General features: G+C 31.1%; 1 protein-coding gene across 9 annotated transcripts; it reads right to left on the reverse strand.

The window, feature by feature from the left end:
* Positions 1 to 250: 250 nt before the first annotated feature.
* LOC133192733 (coiled-coil domain-containing protein 169-like) lies at positions 251 to 18,867 on the reverse strand. 9 transcript variants are annotated; one of them, XM_061328736.1, is made up of 13 exons: positions 18,788 to 18,867; positions 14,656 to 14,738; positions 13,741 to 13,788; positions 11,927 to 12,040; positions 11,254 to 11,310; positions 10,280 to 10,390; positions 8,846 to 8,956; positions 7,685 to 7,731; positions 7,196 to 7,291; positions 6,044 to 6,198; positions 4,544 to 4,645; positions 2,266 to 2,286; positions 251 to 1,185 (listed from the first exon to the last, which is right to left on the reverse strand). In XM_061328736.1, exons 1-13 carry the CDS (start codon positions 18,859 to 18,861, stop codon positions 1,089 to 1,091), a joined length of 1,116 nt encoding a protein of 371 aa, XP_061184720.1. In that variant the 5' UTR covers positions 18,862 to 18,867; the 3' UTR covers positions 251 to 1,088. The 9 variants fall into 9 exon arrangements, with proteins under 9 accessions (XP_061184720.1, XP_061184721.1, XP_061184722.1 ...); XM_061328737.1 differs by lacking the exons at positions 8,846 to 8,956; positions 10,280 to 10,390; positions 11,254 to 11,310 and adding an exon at positions 8,190 to 8,360; XM_061328738.1 differs by lacking the exons at positions 7,196 to 7,291; positions 8,846 to 8,956; positions 10,280 to 10,390; positions 11,254 to 11,310 and adding exons at positions 7,360 to 7,455; positions 8,190 to 8,360.
* Positions 18,868 to 19,959: the final 1,092 nt, after the last annotated feature.

The following is a 19,959-nucleotide window of genomic DNA, read 5'->3' on the forward strand; positions in this document are numbered from 1 at the left end:
ATGTATATTTTTTTCTTAAGCCTTTTTTCAGGCAGTCACCCAGTTAAAATTCTCACAATATGTACTTAGTACTTGGCTCTGTGATTCCATTAAAGATAGTACGAGCATGAAGCCTGTGAATAAGTAACCCTACATATAGCAAACAATGAAAGATCCTTTTCTGGGATCAATAATGACAAAAAAAATTATTGTTTTAAATGTAATTTTATTAACAACATTTAGAGAATAATTTCTTAATTGACACGTAAGCTCTAGTGTTGAGATATGTAAAGATAAATTTGCTTTCAAAATGGAACATTTTCATAACAAATTTTGTAAAAAATTATATAACAAAATATACTTATTAATTGGTATCACCTTCATTCAATGGTTTTACCTTAGATACACACTCATTATAATAAATAAAACAATTAAATAGAAAAAGTCGGCAAATCAAACAAAAAAAAAATGTCCTCAAAATTATCCCTTTACCAGAGTGCAAAATTCTCATTCTGGTGTACTTCTTAAGAGTGCATTATAAATATCATTTGAAATATCAACCATTTGTCACTTTTGAAAACGATGAACAAGTACATTTCAAGGGAACTTGATCACAATTTGAGGAATATTTAATGGAAATGACACTTTCTTTGGTTTAAGCACTATCTGTGTATTACGCCAATTTAAAAATGAAAGTTTCTCAAAATCTTTCAAATGATATAAACATACAAAGATATTTTGCTGTAAGAAAAACATACCCTTATATTTTTCATAAGGCGTTTAAAATTATATGAAAAGGGTGATAGAAATCGAGAGTCATATATTGATATCAAAGAACAAGCACAGCTTGCTAAACTTGATGCTACGAAAAATAAATTGAAAATACCATTAACAATTCATATGTACATATATTTCTTATAATGAAAAATCAAACATATAATGACAAAAAAGGACGGATGTATCTTCATTATTGCATATATAAATAAATAATTCCGCATATTTTACAGTTTGTAGATAAATATGTCTTATAAAAAGTCTATAATATCCCGTCAGAAGTGTTGGTGCAAAACAATAAATAACGTATTGCCTTTTCCCTAATCTAAGTGGAATCACGTGGTCTCTAAACTGGGCAGGCTCTTGATAGCGGCAGCCTTTTTGATTGGTCCATGTTTTGGGTCCAGTATTCTCTGGTCCTCTGGTATATTGCTACAAAACAAAGAGATATTAGGTCCTTGATTATTACGGCTACAAGACGTCTCTAAATCTCAAATATTCTTAATAGCGAACAAGATCCTTTTTCATAATCCTATTACATGTATATCAATTCCATGTTTCATAAATCTGTTCATTTGCCATCAATAAGGATTGAGAAAAATCTTCTTCTTTTTTTTTTAAAGCTGTACATTCTTTTATTTAAATGAAATATGTGTTATCATAATATATTCATATTAGTTAAAGCTGAAATTACTAAAAGAAAAAATACTACATATAAGATATATATTCACACATCAATAATCAATAAGAAATTCAACCACCCAAAAATCATTATATGCTCATACTTCCTTCACCATACTTCCTTCACTTCTTACCTTGTTTGCAGCAAGTAAATTTCTAATTTAATACCAATGCTAGCTAAAATTATTCACCTAAAATATGTCTAAGAAACATGTTTTTGATGTCTAAGAAACATGTTTTTGTTTCTAACAAGAAACATCTTAAATGAAAGAACAACTGAACAACAAAAGAGCAGATTGTTCAAAAAATGCAATACAATAGAATTAACACTCGTACCAAAAAATTACGATGACAAACAAAAAAATGTATAACAATTGAACAAAACCAACGAATAAAAATTGAACAGAAGTCTAGTTGGATCCATGGTAATAGTATCCTAGACTAGAATCTATGAAGAACACATCTAGCTAGCTGAAAGTTAGGGTGGAGAACAGTTAACAATACAAGGGAGGTAAGAAACACCATACCCCGCAATTAATATTCTTACCCCATTAGCCTACAGTGAAATATGATAAAAGTTAATTATTACAGATTTCAAAATAAAGAAGTAAATTGTAAATTATAGTATTTTAGTATGAATTGTAACATCCTTTAGGTGGAAAACTTGCAATAGAAATCAGGAAAAAACGTGAATTCTGACATGATATAGAAATTAACGTAGAGTAAAATATTTAGTTTTTTGTTGAATTAAGTGCAAATGGATGTTAAGAAGGGTGTTTGCTTATTTTCTTAGGAAGGGGGAGGTGGTTTTGTGAACAAGAATCCGCTTACCGTATTTCATGCTCCAAACTTCTGAAGACAAGATCAATACATTTATTAGAATTAGCTCAAGGTAAACATGAAATGGGTTGCAAAGTTAAGAACTATACTAAGAAAGTTTTGTAATTTAATGGCTGATTAATAATTAACCATTTTTAAATGTGTTTATTATTATCATTTTTTATCTGTACAAAATTTACAGCATGATTTTCCAAAAATGGCATCATTCTTAACAAATGTTATCTTTAAAACAAATATTTAAAGATTTTCATGAACTCATAAAATTATTTAATTCATTGTTATATTTTCTGTTAATTACAGGAACTTCTACGCTACAAAATTATAAAGGTTATTCCTTCACCAATTTAGAATTTGAAATAGTTTAAGTTTGGACGTGGTGATGCTGCCATTCAACAATAAACTGATACTTCTATTCTATATTAGCAAAGGGCACTAGTCTGCACAGTGCACGTAATTTTGGTGATTATATTTTTATTTTTCAAATACTACTGCAGCATCAATTAATATTATATTAATAATAATAATTAATATATAATTATTAATATATTAATAATATTATAAATGTATCTCAATTATTTATTCTCAATTATCTTCTGTGCCCAAAATAATATCCAATACTTCGTAAAGGATGACTGCACTTAAGGACATGCGAAATTTGCGACAAAATAAAAAACTTTCAAAACAAGCATTTTTCTTTTCATTGCAAGAATGGTCAACATCCAATCTACAACTTTATGTAATTACGTTTAATAAAAGTGTGTATTTACGAAGTTCGAATCTGTTTTCAAAGGCAGGGGTCATCACAATTTCTTGAATCTCCGTTCGATAATGAGGACGCCCACTTTTTTTGCTGACTTCATACATAGTCAGCGCATGTTTGTCTATTGTTCTACGTTTAACAGTAGTTGTATATTTACATAAATAATAATGTGTCAAAAGGAGATTAATAGACAAACATGCGCTCACGATTAAAAAGAGAAAAAACTGCTTCTTCTTGCATTCGCTCTCTGTGTTGTAACCAAGGGTTGTGACATGTTGAATATTATAATTCACCACGTGATTTCGTACCTCAAGTAACTTTGTGAATACTTAATTCCGTCACGTGACTTGTAAGGTAGCATCTGTTGTGCTAACTAGGACATTGTGTTCGAACACGTTAAGTCATCTGGCATTGATATAAAATCTGCTTTAATTACATTGACATACTCCTATTGTTAATTTCGTTTTGAAACCTTTGTCGGTAGTGTATTTGTGCCATACAGAATGGAGAGGGAGATTGGAAAGAGTGATCGCGTTCTTTTTTTCAAACAAGTCATTGTTATTTATCAAGTCTAAATTTAGACCCATTCTTACAATGTTAGCTCCACCTCTCATGCATATCTTATGTTCAATCAAGGGCAGGTAAGTGTAAATTCTCTATATTTGGAAAGCAGTAAGGACAAAAAACATTGAATCATTTTATTGTATCACAGTCTAAAATCATTTTAAGATTTAAATTTGGTTCCAAATTGACAGGATTCTTTCATAAACATACAAAAGTGAAATAAGGTTTAGATATAAAAGCAAGAGAAGCAACCGAAAAAGACCCAAAAACCGGCGTTAAGTGCAGTCATCCTTTATCAATATCCCCTCAGTGAATATTTTAAAACTGAATTGACGGTTGAAAACCCCTATCTTCAAGGATGTACAACTTTTTCTCTAGATCTTACTGGATTTTATTTTTGAATACACCACACTTTTTTTTCTCTTAGTAAATTTCAATGTTTCCGATTTATAAATCTTCAAACCTGATCTTTTTTATAAACATGTAAATTCCAAAAACGAAAATCATAATACTTAGTATATGCATTATATTTCATATGCTAGAGGGGAAAGATAGTGCAGGGAAATTCAGAATTGCTGAGAAAAGAAAAGACATTATATCTATAGAAATGTTACTCTATCGATATAAAGCAAAATGCTTATTAGTGACCAGTTGTGTTAAGTCGAGTTAAATTTTTGGCTCTGAGTACTGAAACAGTTATTTAGCAAATTGTTCCAATTTCTTTCTCTTTTTTTTTTGGATATACATTTGATACGTATTCTACAAATAAAATGTTTTGTAGCATTTAGATTTCTGACTGTTAAGATATACATTCGCATAGGAGGAAATCGTTAAAATAGGGGAAAGTTAGTTAGTTTGTTTGTTTGTTTTTTTATTTCAAGGATATATTTAAACAACACCAACAACGTATAACATTAGGAAATATCTATAAAAACTAATCGTTACCTCAGGCTACGGTAATTAGTATTTCGAACAGTTTTAATTTTGGACCTCCTTGGTGAAGGACTAGAGCTATTTTCATCCATTTCATTCAGTGAAATCCTAGAACTAAAGGGTTGAAGCCATAACTTTATACAAATGCCTAAAAACGTGTAATACATAGATTAAAAAATACTCATCTAACAATCTCTAAACATAAAACTAAGGATTTCTAAATGGTGAAAAAACAACTTGGGTTTTCAAGTCAATGTTTTCATCGTATTTCCCATCGCATCACCTCGAAGAAATTCTGCAATACGTATTTCCAACACTGAACAGCATCTAGCATTAAGATGCATCCTGCTTGACTACTGCACAATTGGTAGCATTCAAAGCCATTACATGTCTATATTTAACATTTACCCTAATATTTCACAAAGTCGTCTGTTCTTTCGTTCGCTGCAAAAAATGCCCGATCACAGTTAGAAATCTCCCGAGAAAGTGCTGAGTAAGAGCCACAGAACCTCTCTATCTAGACAAATCCCAGCTTACCTGTTATTCTAATATGCTATGAGCAATACTGGGGTCCCATTCAACTCTTTTTGAAGATCTATATTTTCAAAAGGTATTCAAGTAATTTCATTTTTCGGTTCATGACCAAAGACCGTCATATATGTAATACTTCTTACTTTTTTTATGTGCTCAAGTAAGACTTAAACACACATTTCTTATTCCTATGCCATCTAACTTGTTTACTGTCAACAGTCAACAAGCACACTCATGACGAAATTTATATGGCTTTGGTTAATTTAGTCATATGAAAAAGTCCCATAACCAACCAAAAGAAACAGCACACATCAAAATGAAAGAACACACAGACACAACCTGCTTCCCATTTGGGCAACAGAGAAACCATATTAGAAATGAATGGGATTGAAATAAGCCAATTCTAATCTGAAATGTTTTGACTGTGCCCATGTCCCTTTATGACACAAGAAGCATACAAAACATATCTGAATATTAAGGGTTATGACATGTTCACCTTTCTCTGTATTATATACACATATATTAAATATATATTTCCACCATCTTAATTTATACTACCTCTGCGAGCTTCTTCGCTCGTTCTGACTTCTAAATGGTAATATTATGCAATGTAATAACATATTACTAAATAAAGAGCATGCATTTATGCAGAAAATACGGAATATTTACTAATGGACGGAAATCAAAATTCAATAAAGATAGCAACAATCTGAAGAGAAAGCACTCATTTCTCTCCTCAATCGTGTGTATTTTTTTTTTAATTAGAAAAAATATCTTTTTTTTAATTCTTAATCTGTGAAAGGCATCCTATTTTTAAAAAAGAAAAGAAAGTTTCCATAATAATTCAATAATAGTTTCAGATATGTTGCTATTGAAAAAGAAATAAACATCTACGTGAAAAATTTTTCTACGTCATGGTGGGATCAAAAAAAGGCACACATTTTCACTACAAAGAAAGAACTACTTTAAGAATCCACATACCCCATACTCCTTGGAGTGCGAGATCCCGGAATGGTATCCAGTGCGTCTCGACTAGAAGACAGCTTCGGTCGACTGGCCATCTCATTAATGGAACCCTTCGTAGAATTGATCTCCAACGAGTACGTTTTCCTCTCGTCGTTTGCTTTATGGTAAGCCTAAGGAATCAGGTTCAAAGGTCAAACTTAATACACTAGTAAATAAGATTTCTAAGACATGGTATTAAAATCACTTTTGGAAAAAAAGGAAAAACAAGAAGAGAATCTGCAAAGTAAATAAAGATGAAATGATTTATAATTAATAATCAAAGAGATTGCAATTTCTCAACTTTTAGTATTATAATTGCACATTTTGACATTTACTTAAAAATAATAACAATATACCTTGTTTAATGGATTAAACAAGACAGATATTTAATTGACAAAAGCCTAGCAGCTCATTCTGTTTCAGTTTCAATCACTCCACTCTCCACTCAGCACCACAGACCCCAGTATTATACACACAACTCAACAGTGAATTACGCTCACTTTACAGCACTCGCAAATCAAACAGTCTCAGAGGTGCCCAGAAACATGAAATGTGTCATATCATTCTTTCCATGGTACATGCACATTAATTTAATCTACAACTACCGTTTACTAATATTTTTTGCTAGCTATACAAATTTACATGCTACTTCTTACTTCACTTTCAGAATGTGTACAATTTAACATGCATTTGTGCTTTATGAAAATACGTATTATTACTAGTAATTTGTAATTCCGGGATAGTTCTGAATAAAATTTACTAGAGGTCAGTTTCTCTAAGTAGATATACATGCAAGTGGAATAAGTCCATGCATAAAATTCTCAACAGGGTTAACCTTTTTTGTAGAGTAAGGATTGGATATTGAACAAGGAACAAAACACAGCACAAGGTAAAGGATCTCAATACAGGAACATGCAAAGCACTAACAATACAGAACGTCTGTTTCGATTTCAACAATAAACCAATTCGATATTTCCAAAAATAGAAATGTTGCAAGAAAACAATATTAATGGTACAAATTACTAATTGGATTTTTTCTTCTAAGAAACAGACTTTCTAGCGTACGAACTGCCCTGGTCCAGGATGGCAACAGCGACTCCAAAATGTACCAAGACAGTTCACCCTCACCTTTGACTCTTGATCAAGTCTCCATTCAATGTCTCTAATTTGCCCTTGAAGCATTTGCTTTTCTTTTTCAAGCGACCGAACCATATATTTATTTGCCTAGAATATCAAGGTGCAGTGCTTTTAATGTAAAAGTGAAAAATAAATTTCTGGGTTTAATTAGGTACCTTTGACTCCTGGTCCATTCTCCATTCCATATCCCTCAGCTGATTCACGAGAACGTTCTTTTCTTTCTCCAGCATTCGAATCATATGCGGATTTGCCTTTTTGTTACGTCAAAAAACTCAACATCTTATACATTATCTAGATACATATGTATCACAAACACATTTCATGACATATTTATGAACATGAAATCTTAATTTAATGCATTACTTTTTTGACTGTTTCAACAATTACTTAATATTTTTTTACTGTTTTAACAATTTGTTTTTTCTGATATTCCTTTTTATTAAAAGTAAATTGTTTGTGAGGGTTGTCATTAATACTTACGTCAGAAAGGTCATCAAAATTTTTCAAGTCTCTAGGCGTCTTTCCAGCTACAAAGTGAAATGTTAATTTCTTAAAATCTCAAAGCACTGCAAGTCCACCGAGTTTAAAAACTTTTTCCAGATAAACTGCATATCGATATTTCATATCCAAAAATGTCACCCCCCAAAAGTCCAATTACCATCAACTAGCCCTCTACATCCATTAATCATGAGTAACATGAAGATAATACTAGAGACTAACACATGAGTAAGGTGACATGCAATATATAAATCCACAAGAACAGTGTAGCCTAACATGACAAACAAAGTGCACTGCACATTTCACAGTAACTACACCCATTCTTGAAGTGGAACAATTTGATATAATTTACCATAGAAACCAGTACAACCGTGCAATTATATAATGCCATGATCAACCAGTATTCTAAAACTACAATAATACATGTACATTTCTAACACTGAATAATGAAGTGATCGCAGTCACTCTGTGCCCCTGCCCCCATTACCTAAGTCCCCGGGGCGAGGACTGATGGTTAGATTGATCGTTATCCCCGTAGATTTTTGAGTGGCTGCAGTGTTTGGTTTGGAGTACTGAGACTCCGACGAGCTTCGACTAATGGCTTTACTAGCTACACTAGAGCGAGAGGCTGAATCCCTACCTGCTACGTGGGCCCGTGCTGGAAAAATTGGTCGGTAATTACAATGTCATAATATAATAAAGATTTTTACTCCCTTCTTTGTCCAATATGTTATATTGTGTTATAGTAAGCGTACCATGAAATCATTACACTGCATGTACTTCCATAGAATTTCTCTTTACCGTACACAAAAAGAATTCGCTATATTTAAGGAACTGCAAATTCTCGTGAAAATTAATTTTAAAGTAAAAATATGTGATGAATAAATTATAATAAATGATACACAGTAAATGTATAACACTGTACCATGTGTACCAAAAGTAATGTACGTCAGTCATTGTAAAAAAAAAAATCCTGTGTCACCTTGGAAGAAATGCATTGTAATTTACACATTATGAACACATAGTGGAAATATAAAATTCTATAGTGGTAGTACTGAAATGGCTGATTCCAATCTTAGGAATGACGATTCAAAAATGGCAACCATTTTTGACCTGATCATGTGATCGTCATGCAGACTTTACCTGGAAGATAGCTACCAGGCTTGGTTCTAATTTTAATTGTCCTCTCCAGCCTTTTCTTGCTTTCCTCAGGATTTTCAAACCTTATATTGTTCTTTGAATCCGCACTGCTTGCTACACACAGATAATCATTTATCACAGTAATATTATAGCAAAGTGTGTGCGCCATTTTAGCATGCATTATCAACAATAATAAAAAGCAGAATTATCATTTCATTACATGGACGAAGTTTTGTATAATTATATGAAAATAAGAAGTATACATTTTTCTGTTGTTCATTCTTCAAAATGAAAGTTTATAGAATAATTATTGTACATTTGATTTTTTATATTGCTTGCTTTTTAAAATTATTTTTTATTCCATTTTGGTTGTAAAATTACATAATGTACATATATATCTAAGTTTAGAGAATCAGTTTTAGTAAGATTTGTAAGTCTCTGTGAGTTGCATGCTTCTAAACTTCTGTAAGATTTTGGAATATACATATATTGCAACAACTTTTACTATTTTAAGAATACAGGAAGTCAGTATTCTAATATTCTGCCATGCTGAAATTAGTCCTTTAAAAAAATCTTAATTATTATATTTTCAATCAATTTACTAGTATCTTCAAACTTAATATCTAAACTGACATAAATGTATTGAGGTTTCCTTCTAATATCGAGTAGAATTCTCCTTGGACTTAATTGGTTGTCTCCAATAACCCATGTTCTCCTCCATCAAAAGCAAAGTTTTGCAGTTAAACAGAAAAATGCTTCCTTAATAGGCTTCTACAGCAACTAAATACTATAACCACTTTTTTGTCCTATTCCTTGTTTTTTCCATCTTTCAAAGCAAGTTAAAATGTACTAGTAATTGAAGCTGCATGCAATTTTTACTTTTGGATTTTTTTAATCCATTTTTTTATTCATTTCATATTCATTTCATTTCTTCCTTAAATCCTTCATGCTGAGATAAAAAAAAAATACATGTATTCATATATATGTGGCTTGAACAGTCTTCTAAATATATAAAAATCTCAAACTTGGATAGATCTAATACCTGCAAATTTAGGTCAACGTAGGTTAATCAGTTTGAATCTTATTTAACATATCTCAAACCTCTGATGATAAAATCTATATTTTTGTCAATACTGTCAAGTTCAAGATCAAAATTCCCTTTAAAATCTTAATAAAAATTGTTATTATGGCATGTTTGTTGATTTCAAAGCTTTTCAAGCCCATGCAAATATTTTCTTATTTTTCCATATTTTGAAATGTTATTTTTTTGCATAGTATGCATAAAAGCTGATAATCCCTTTATGGGACTACATTGTATATGCTCTCTCGTTATTATATATTCACATGCTCTAGTATTTGTTGTCACTCAGTAAAAATGCAATTTCTACTAGATGGATCAGAAGAGTTGTCACTGGTCACATGTTAATATTCAGATACCTGGGGAAGGTTTCAAAATACTTGTCAAATTAGACTTAGTTCTGTCCACTTGTATACATTTGTCCACCCATTTGCCATTTCCCTCCTCAGACATTTCATCTGTGAAAGCCACTGTGCAATAATCAACAAGTTTATCATTTGATCACTATTTCAGCTGATTAACTATTGCATAGCCAATATATTGCATACTGAATTTTTTTTTCATTTATCTTTTATAAGTGCAATTGCTAATCCTCTCTTTAAATACATGTAAAATCTTATTATATATTTTTAAAAAGAAACATATTTTAACAGTAAACATGTCATACATATTAAAAAAAAATGACAATTTATACAGATTACTTATAACAATTGAAATCAGTTCACATCTTCATCATATATGCTTTAAATATTTAGAATTAATATGAAAATAAAACTGATGGAAAATTTCATGCTCAATGAATAGTTATACGAAAAAAAACTTTAATTGTAACACATTCAATCTTCTAGTTTTCACAAAAAATCTTTCCAAACAGTCTTTTGCATGCACCCTCTTTATTGCTGTATACAGCTTCCGATTAAATGATTTTTTATTTCACATTTGCATAGTGCACCCTTCTGTAAAATAATGATAATTTTTACTCTTTATTTGAAAATGAGTAGAAATACATTAATTCATCTACCATAAAAAAGCAAATTGATACTAAAGTCTTGAAAAACTTGCAAGTTTTGTTTTGATTATTACAATATGCATGTATGTATTTTTGCATAGCTTCCTTTTGTTACAAGTTTGTAAAGAGGGTACATTATGCAAAGGTGTTAAATTTTCACAAAACAGCATTTGAAAATTAAATGTATCAAATATGATCCTTAAAAGAAAACTATGCTCTTTTGAAGTAAAAAAAAAAAAAAAAATTGGTCAGATAAAATGACCCAGATGAAATACACTGAGAGAAAGCTATAATTAGTAAGAAGATGGTCACTCCTCGACGTACCTCCTCTACGTTTTAATATACCCTTCCCCGGTCTAAGATCCAACTCAGCTAAATCTTCTACACAACAAAATCAGACAAGGTCATTCAAAATGGGGTCAAAGGTTCTGGTTTTTAACAGTGTCAATTGAGGACTGGAAATCCATTTTTAAGTGATAACATATGGTGAATACAAGAATTTATGTTTCAAAATTGTGAAATATGTTTTACCATATTATCATATACATGTATAAATCTGAACATACGCAAGTACCATAATTACTAGTACTACAACTTTATATCCATGAACATGCAAATTCAATTTCTATTATTTATTATTGTGTATGGGTTTTGATTATCCTGATGTGTTTTACCATGCAATGGGTGTACACTTGTACATTTATATCATGCAAGAACAGTACCTATTTATTTATCCCTCGTTCTGAATCATACTTACTCAAAAGTTCAACTGTAATCGACTGCAATTCATGGTTTAATTAATTGCAAAATTGCTGTTTTTTTTTTTTTTTTTTTTACTTAACATCAGAACTGGAATTCAAACATCTTCATAAAGCCATACTTTGTGAAATAAATATTTAGATATTAAGTCCAACAGACTTTTAGATATAGTGGAAGCATTTTCATATGTTGACACCCAATAACAAACCCTGACTATGTGGAACCCTGGGATACATACCGTCTTTAAGGTTGGCTTTTGCTTCTTGTACTTTATTCTGTAACATCAAAATCTGCCGTTCTAACTGCTCATTAATTTCTGATTGTGTCTCGTATCGAGTTTTCCACTCATTCCCTGAGAAAAACACAAAGGAAATACCACTTGTTATTTGAAAAGTAATGGGATAAATGCATCCTAATTTCCAATCTAACATTCTATGAATAATGGTCTGTGTTTTAACTGTATAAACAGTGTGCATCAATTTATGCAAATTAAGTTCACATGAATTTAAAAAAAAATAAAATTGATGAACAAAAATAAGGTTCCAACTTAAATTAAACTACTCAAGTATATGTGCCCCTGTATATACTAATAAATTAAATGACTCATTATTTTTATCTGAATATGTATCATATGATTCACACTTGTTTACTACAAGTATAATCTTCAATAAAGAAATACAAATTTCAAGCAAAACCAAATTTGCCCCAGTATTAACCACCTTGCTTATAAGTGTCCCTGCTGCAATTTACATCTGGAAAAAGTTTTAGTATTTCCATATTCCAAACTTATTGAAAATTGTATAGAAATACTTGTTTTGAGGAGAATCAAAATAAATTGTTTTGATTAATTTCCTCCCTATTTTTTTTTTTTAATGAACTCATCACATTTTTGAACCCAACACTTGCAAAAACTGCATGATAGTTTTGAGTAAGGTTCTATGTCAATATTGTATGTGTACTTATTTAATGGACTTACATTTTATTGCCTTTGGTCAAAACTAATTTATAAATACTTTTAAAATCATACATATTATATTAAATATACATACTGATGGATCTATTTTTTAATTGCACTGAAAAGTCCTTAAATTTTTAATATGCACAAACAAGAACACATACAGTATATTTGAAAGTACAATGTATATATATTTTTTTAGGAGGAGCTGTTTCTAATATTTGTAAGCAGGGCAGGTGCTTCCTGGTGCAAATATGGTACATATAACTGTTATCAACTTGGCATCATGCATTACAGTACTGTAAACGTACATATTTTAGCAGAACTCCTTTTACACTCCTTGTCCACAAATTGTTGGTGTTGTTTAGATTGTAGTGCACTAATTTATTATTGCACTGATAGGTAAAAGATGATGCTTGCGCTAAATTTTAAGTGCACTTATTCATGTACGTTTACAATACAGTAATATTGGTTTCAATAAAACTATTTAGCTCTTTCAGTGATGAAAAAGTGGGTTTTCAGATAACTAAGAATCATCATACTGAAAAGTTAGCATGCATGGATAAAAATGAAATAATAAAATGATTGAGTTGAAATTTTAGGCATGTACATGTACATGTAGTAGCTATGAGAGATTATACAAAAAGATATGTTTTATGAAGGATATAAAATAAATTCAGTAATGGAATTCATGCAGGCATCTACAAGCAAAGACTTCAATCAGGATAAACCACAGACTTAGCTTAAGGAAAACAAAGAGAACAGTTGGGAGGTCTACAATTCAAAATTCTTTTTGAAATTTCAAAATGTCTGCACACATTTGACATGTCACTGTCTCTTAAAATACAGTATCATATGTAATTCTCTTGTCAAAATTGAACTATCCAATCACACGGTTCAATTCTTTTCACTACCAAAGGTGATAACATGATTACAACAATGTAAAATTAAAACCATGTATTTTGTTAGCTCATTTCACAGACTTCTGATTCATATGTATTTTGCTGCCTAAGTGTAGTATATTGATAAATGCATGAGACAGTGATATTCGATAATTTGTGCAGCCATTAATATGGGTGTAACACGACTACTCTTACAATCCAAATCATCGGAACTTGATGCACTTGAGCGATCTCGCTTGCTGTCTGTAATAATATATCTAGACATAACTAAAAACACACAAGCTTATTGTTACTAATGATTTTTTTTTTCAATGGAGGGAACCATGCACACAGCAATTAAATGTTGGATTTGCATTAAGCAAAACAAAGTATCGCCCACACTATAAGATAATAATATTTTCATAAAATAAAAAAATTGGTTGAAATAGTAGTTATGTACAAGTAAAATGAATAAATAACACAAAGTAACTGGAAATCAGGGATTAATATGACCTAGCTAATAAATGAATTCAGACCCTAAAATGATGATGTGCTTCAGATGACAAAGCAGCTTAAACTATAATTTTATTTTCTTAAAAAATATTATTTTAGAATAAGACATATCAGAGGGACACACTTAACCCTTAGAGAATCAGATATTTACAACAATGGCACTGCAGCATAAGACATGAACAATATATACTGGCATTTACTATGAAGGTACTTGAAAAAAAAAAATCTAGCAAAACTACTGCTCACAAAATTATAATTCTGTACTAAAGAAAGATTTCTATTATCACTGGCTACTAATTATACTACTGGTAATTACCGGTCACTTGGGAGTTGATGGGAAAGAAAAGAGGGGATGAATTAGAGGAATTACAAGACACCTACACAATATCAATCTAAACATTTACAGGGATTTGAAAAATGTGTAACTTATACTTAATCTGATTATCATTATATTATTTACTTTAAGGATCAACTTTTTCACATTTCATTTACAGATATATGCCTAATCAATGTAATACAAGCACCACAGATGTAATATTACAGATGCAATTAATTTTTAGTTCATTAAATTCACATACAGAAAAATTTCCTCTGATGAATACATTATATATGTCCTACCTTCATTGTCGATAGTGTCATATCGCTTTTCCAGTTCCTCTACTGTTGCTCTTAATTCAGCGGCTGACTGCTCCAACATTTCTCTGGAAATGTACATAATACATATATGTACGTCACTTAATTAGTATATATTCAGAATTTTGTGATAATACAAATAAATTTGATGTGTATCAGTATGACATACATCCTGTATAATGTTACACAGTTGTCTAAACTTTGGTATCTCGAACACCATGGATATGTCAAAATGATTCGAAAGTCCCAAACCCTTATTCTTTAAGTATTTTACTCTAGATATCTCAAATCCTTGGATATCTCATAGTTTTTTCTCCGTCCCATTGAGTTCGAGATAATGAAGTTTGACTGTATTTTGTGATTGTTTTCTGAAAAGTAAATGATTCTTTTTCTTTTAAAAGGAAATGTGTGTGTGCATGTGTGTATATGTAGGGGGGGGGGGGGGGAAGGAAGGGGGATGGGGGCTTGATATTACAACCAAGTTCAGTCTCTAATAGAATGCATTCTAAAGACCAGTTTGTAATCTGAAGCTCTCTTCTCTCTCCAACAAATCCAAACATTTCAATGTTTTCAAAGTCATTTTATAATTAATCACATTTTAGCATCACATACTCAAGGTACCATTTATTCTACAATTTCAAGATTAATTGTTGCAAGATTAAAGTAAAAAAAGAAACCCACACAATTACTCCAAAATTAAAACAATTAAAAAAGTCAAATATTTTATCCTAGTAAGAAATTTACACAGAATACATTTTAGCCCTTTATAACTAAGTAATCTAAATATCAAACAAACTTTAACTTAGTGTAAATATGTACAGTAATTGGGTTTTTAAGTTTAAAGTACCAAACATTTAACAAGATATCCTAGTCAAGCATCATTCACATTCTTTTATAGTTCTGTGGAAAAAAGTTAATTTTAAAAAAAAAAGTAAAAAAAAAAAAAAAATTACTAAAACACACATTTATCATAATATAGTATATCTGTATTTTTCTTTGTTTTGTGAAAATTTTCATAAATAAATGAATTTTGAATTAAGATATTAAAGACAATGCATGTATGTGAATACACTCATATTTATATGCAAACTCTTTGCACAATAACCATACAAAGTTTCAAGAATGTTTTAGTATCATGCATGGTATCCTGCTAAAATATTTTTATACTATGGAATTGTTTCATTTGCGGGGGTCAATGTTCATGGACTATCAAAATTTTACCAGTTCATGGGGACGCAATTTAGAAGGTAATTCATATCTACTGAAAATTCAATGGACTGATACAGTGACAAAGATAAGGTACGTGGGAATGTAAAATTGTGGGTAAGGGTGACCCACAAAATCCATGAACTACTTCTCTTTCCATGACAGGATATTGAAATGAAATGTCAATCAATTAATCATTTCAGATAAGATCTAAAATGACAAAAAGCAGAGTGTGACGTGCAAAGATAGGGGACTCAATAGACATGCTTTAATCTGAATACCCTGCTGTAGTGGAACTCTCTAGATTTGAAGTTAATTATTTGCCATATGATAATAACATTTGTTTACTGACTTAATCCCTTAACATAGCAAGAAAAATTGCATGTTTGACTCATGAATGAATTTTCCTACTTTCCTCATTTGTTTTATGGTACCACACTTTTACCTTTAATTGTTTCTATTTGCTATAGAAACAATCATGACCACACTCACCCAAAAGACAACTCACTTCCAATTCAAGACAACTTGCTCAATATATATACAAAAATTGCATAACATTCAAAATCACTGTTTTAGCTAGATAAAATGTTATCATATAACCATATGAGATAAAAATTCATTATATAATATAATTGAAAATAATAAATTTAAAGGATATTGTTCAAAATATTCCTGAGAACAAAGTTGGAAGTCATTGACAGGAAAGATTAAAATCTGTTGGTGCTGTCTTAGTTGAAGAATTACATACATGTATGATGCACAAAATTGATGCTAAAGGCTCTCCTTAAATCTCTCTGTTTAATCCATGAGCAACAGATAATTTCATGTTTTTATACAAACTGTTAAGTCAGGGATAGACATTAACTTTCAGATTGACTTGCCCTTCGGGCAAGTGATCTAAAACTTTGACTTGTCCGAATGCAAAACTTGGTTACCCAAAATAAGGAAAGAACTTAAGAAGAAAATTATTTTTTACTGTAAATGTTATGATAAGAAAAAAATGTGACCGAATACACTACTGTCAATTTGGCAAATTGAGCTACCTGAAAAAAAAATCAGTGTAGAGTTTGTACATAAATGTATACCACTGTCCTGGTAAATTTGACCTGTTAACACACACTGCCACGTAGCAATAACCCTCCATTTTCTTTTAATAAAATTCATATTTTTAAAAATTATTTTTGGTAAGGTACTTTTGTGAATCGTTATCCTAAGAGATAACCGTGAAGCAGCGCTAAAAGAATATAGAACTTTGCTATTTAACATACATTTTTTTTTATCTTGATCACGATACATCGTGTTACACTGTACTTATATTCTGTGAGTGAATACATAATCTAATTTCCTAATAAGAAGTTAACAAAGTTGTTAGACATAGAGCGTGTTTACCAAGAAAGAAAACAGAATAACGAACGTGATATTTAAATGAATGGTATAATCAAGAAATGCTACTGAGAAATTCCGAATGCAAAAACAATGTCAGTCAGGTACCTGGTGGAAATCAAGTGTTAATTTTTTGTTTTATTTATAACTTGATGTAAACTAAATAAATATGTACATTTCTATGAGAAAAATTTACTTGCCCGATCGGACAAGTATGTCGTCAGTTTCACTTGCCCGAAATGAGAATTTACTTGTCCCGGGCAATCGGACAACCGTTAATGTCGATCCCTGTAAGTAATATTGTTTATTAATTGTTTGTAACTTGCTTGTACCATGGGCACTCCCTTTTCCTTACTAGGTAAATAAAAATATTTCCACTTTGCTATGCCATACTATATTTCCTATGTACATGTATCAATAAATTACAGGTACGTAGGAAATATGTTTATTGGTATACTACTAATTAAGATGTGGACTGCCTATAGCTTGTACATACAAATGGGGATTTGAAGTTTGGGTATATTAATCAGTCATCACCAGGGCTTTGACATTTACATATTATACAGTATCCCATCAAACTTGATGATTCTATGCCAGCGCTTTTTGAGTTAAGGTTTTATGAGTGTTTCTACACTTGATTATTTGATTTCAAATGTAATAATATTCCATGATTGAATCTTAACTTTCATAATAAAATTTATAAAAAATTGACACAGGTGCTCTTTTTACAATTTTTTAGAACATATGGCTCATTAGATAGAACGTTCTATCGTTAAAATGATATTGTCCTACGGACCCGGTTTAACGATAGAATTCGTTCCGTGTATTGGCAATGTTGCAAAATAAACACGGGTGATAACTCGAACTCTGTGCATTTTCTATGAACAATCCAGAGAGTTCCGAATGTCAACATGGTGTTAAATTTGAAGCGAGGAAAAAACGTGGAGAAAATGAGTTGAATTTTCGTATTTATATGGATTATTTTTTAGGTTAAAAGGCATATACAATATCAAAAGGTTTGTTATGATTAATTTGGTAGTTATTTTCAGTGCAACTCCTTTTGTTTTCTACAAAATCATTTCGGAGTGGATCCACTCCGATTTGCTACATTGCAAGTATATGGAATGTATTCTAACTGTGGTGAGGGCTTGTCCCGAGACACAGTTAGATTACTCTAACTAATGGCTCATGAAAACAGATGAACACAAGTAAAACACTTTAATTGGTATAAAAATATTTTTGAACAAAAATATTGAAAAAAAAACCCAGAAATCTTTATGATTATCAAGATGCACACAGAATATCAGAAAGAAAGCCATGGGCTTGAAGACGAGTTAACTTTATATCAGTGCAAGCTTTCCACAACGGGGGCGAGTTGTCTTGAATGCGTTTTGATCTTTCACAAACACCAGCAGGTGCCCGCTGACAATATACCGACATATCTACATACAAGCCATAGAATACCTTACCAAACTTTATATCAGTAATTTCTTTGGTACTACTAGCTCAGGTTATTCAAAATACTTACTTCATTTGTTTTTCTTGCTGAATTTCAGCTCTCAACTTTTCCAGTTCGAAGTCATCCATTACTTCGACCGCCATTTTGACTCTCTTTGTATCCAACGAAACGTCATAATCAATGTAAGTGGGGCGCTTAGGATTGGGAGGCGATGTCGCGGGAATATTTAAAATTCTTATATCGGATTATAAGGGAGACAACTTGTATAATACTCTACCTACCGTTTACATATTAAAAATTACAACCCCTATATACTTATTCAGGGCTGTTCCTAAAAATTGAAATAGCAGGGAACATTAAAAAAGGGGGGTTTGGGGTGTCTCCTCTAACAGGGTTTTGATAGAGAATACAATAATCTGGGAATTTAGTTATTATATAAGCAGGAAATTCCCCAGCCCCTGGATCTTAGGAATAACCCTGCCTATTACAAAGTTCATCATTGATTTAAACTCAGATTTTAATGAAACATAGTCATTGGACTTGGACACAAGTTAATTACTCCAACTACTTTAGGGTCAGTCTGATTAAAATCAAACCTTCCACTAGTTCCTTTATTTTGATGGTCGTGAGACCATCAAAATAAAGGAGCTGGTGGAAGGTTTAATTTAATCAGACTGTTCCAACACAAAGAAAATAAACGTACATATACACATGATATGATGCTAAATTTATTAAGTGCACGGAAATAAGGTATGGCAGGAAAAAGAGTGCAAAGATAAGGGTGGACTGGAGAATGTAGAAATGGTTAAGCTGGGTGGCATAAGAATCTTCTCAATTCTTTGTTACATTTAATTATTTGCAGCTTTTACAGTGTACACGTACCTAACATTATTTTGGTGTCCCACATTAAGGTCCCCAACCAGGGTCATTTCAAGTTCATGTTGTAAGTATCTGATTTCAGTTGGGATCCATCTGGGGGACAAATACATGTATTACACATAATTAATCAAAGCCGAGTTAAATGAGCAATAAAGAGTGAAAACTATTGATTGCGACATCATTAGCATAGAATGATGAAAAATACAACATCGTGCAAGCATAAATGTTTCGCAACATGCAAGAAAAAAAAGGAAAACTCACCATAAGAAGATGTAAACATCAAACAAAATATATAAATTGCATAAGAATGGGAATAACTGCATCATCTTTTTTTCCTTTTTTTTGGCAAACTAAATTAATGC

The sequence above is a fragment of the Saccostrea echinata genome, unplaced genomic scaffold (genome assembly GCF_033153115.1).
Source record: "Saccostrea echinata isolate AGI-Se365-2 ecotype Australia unplaced genomic scaffold, CSIRO_AGI_Sech_v1 ptg000025l, whole genome shotgun sequence".
NCBI lineage: Eukaryota > Metazoa > Mollusca > Bivalvia > Ostreida > Ostreidae > Saccostrea > Saccostrea echinata.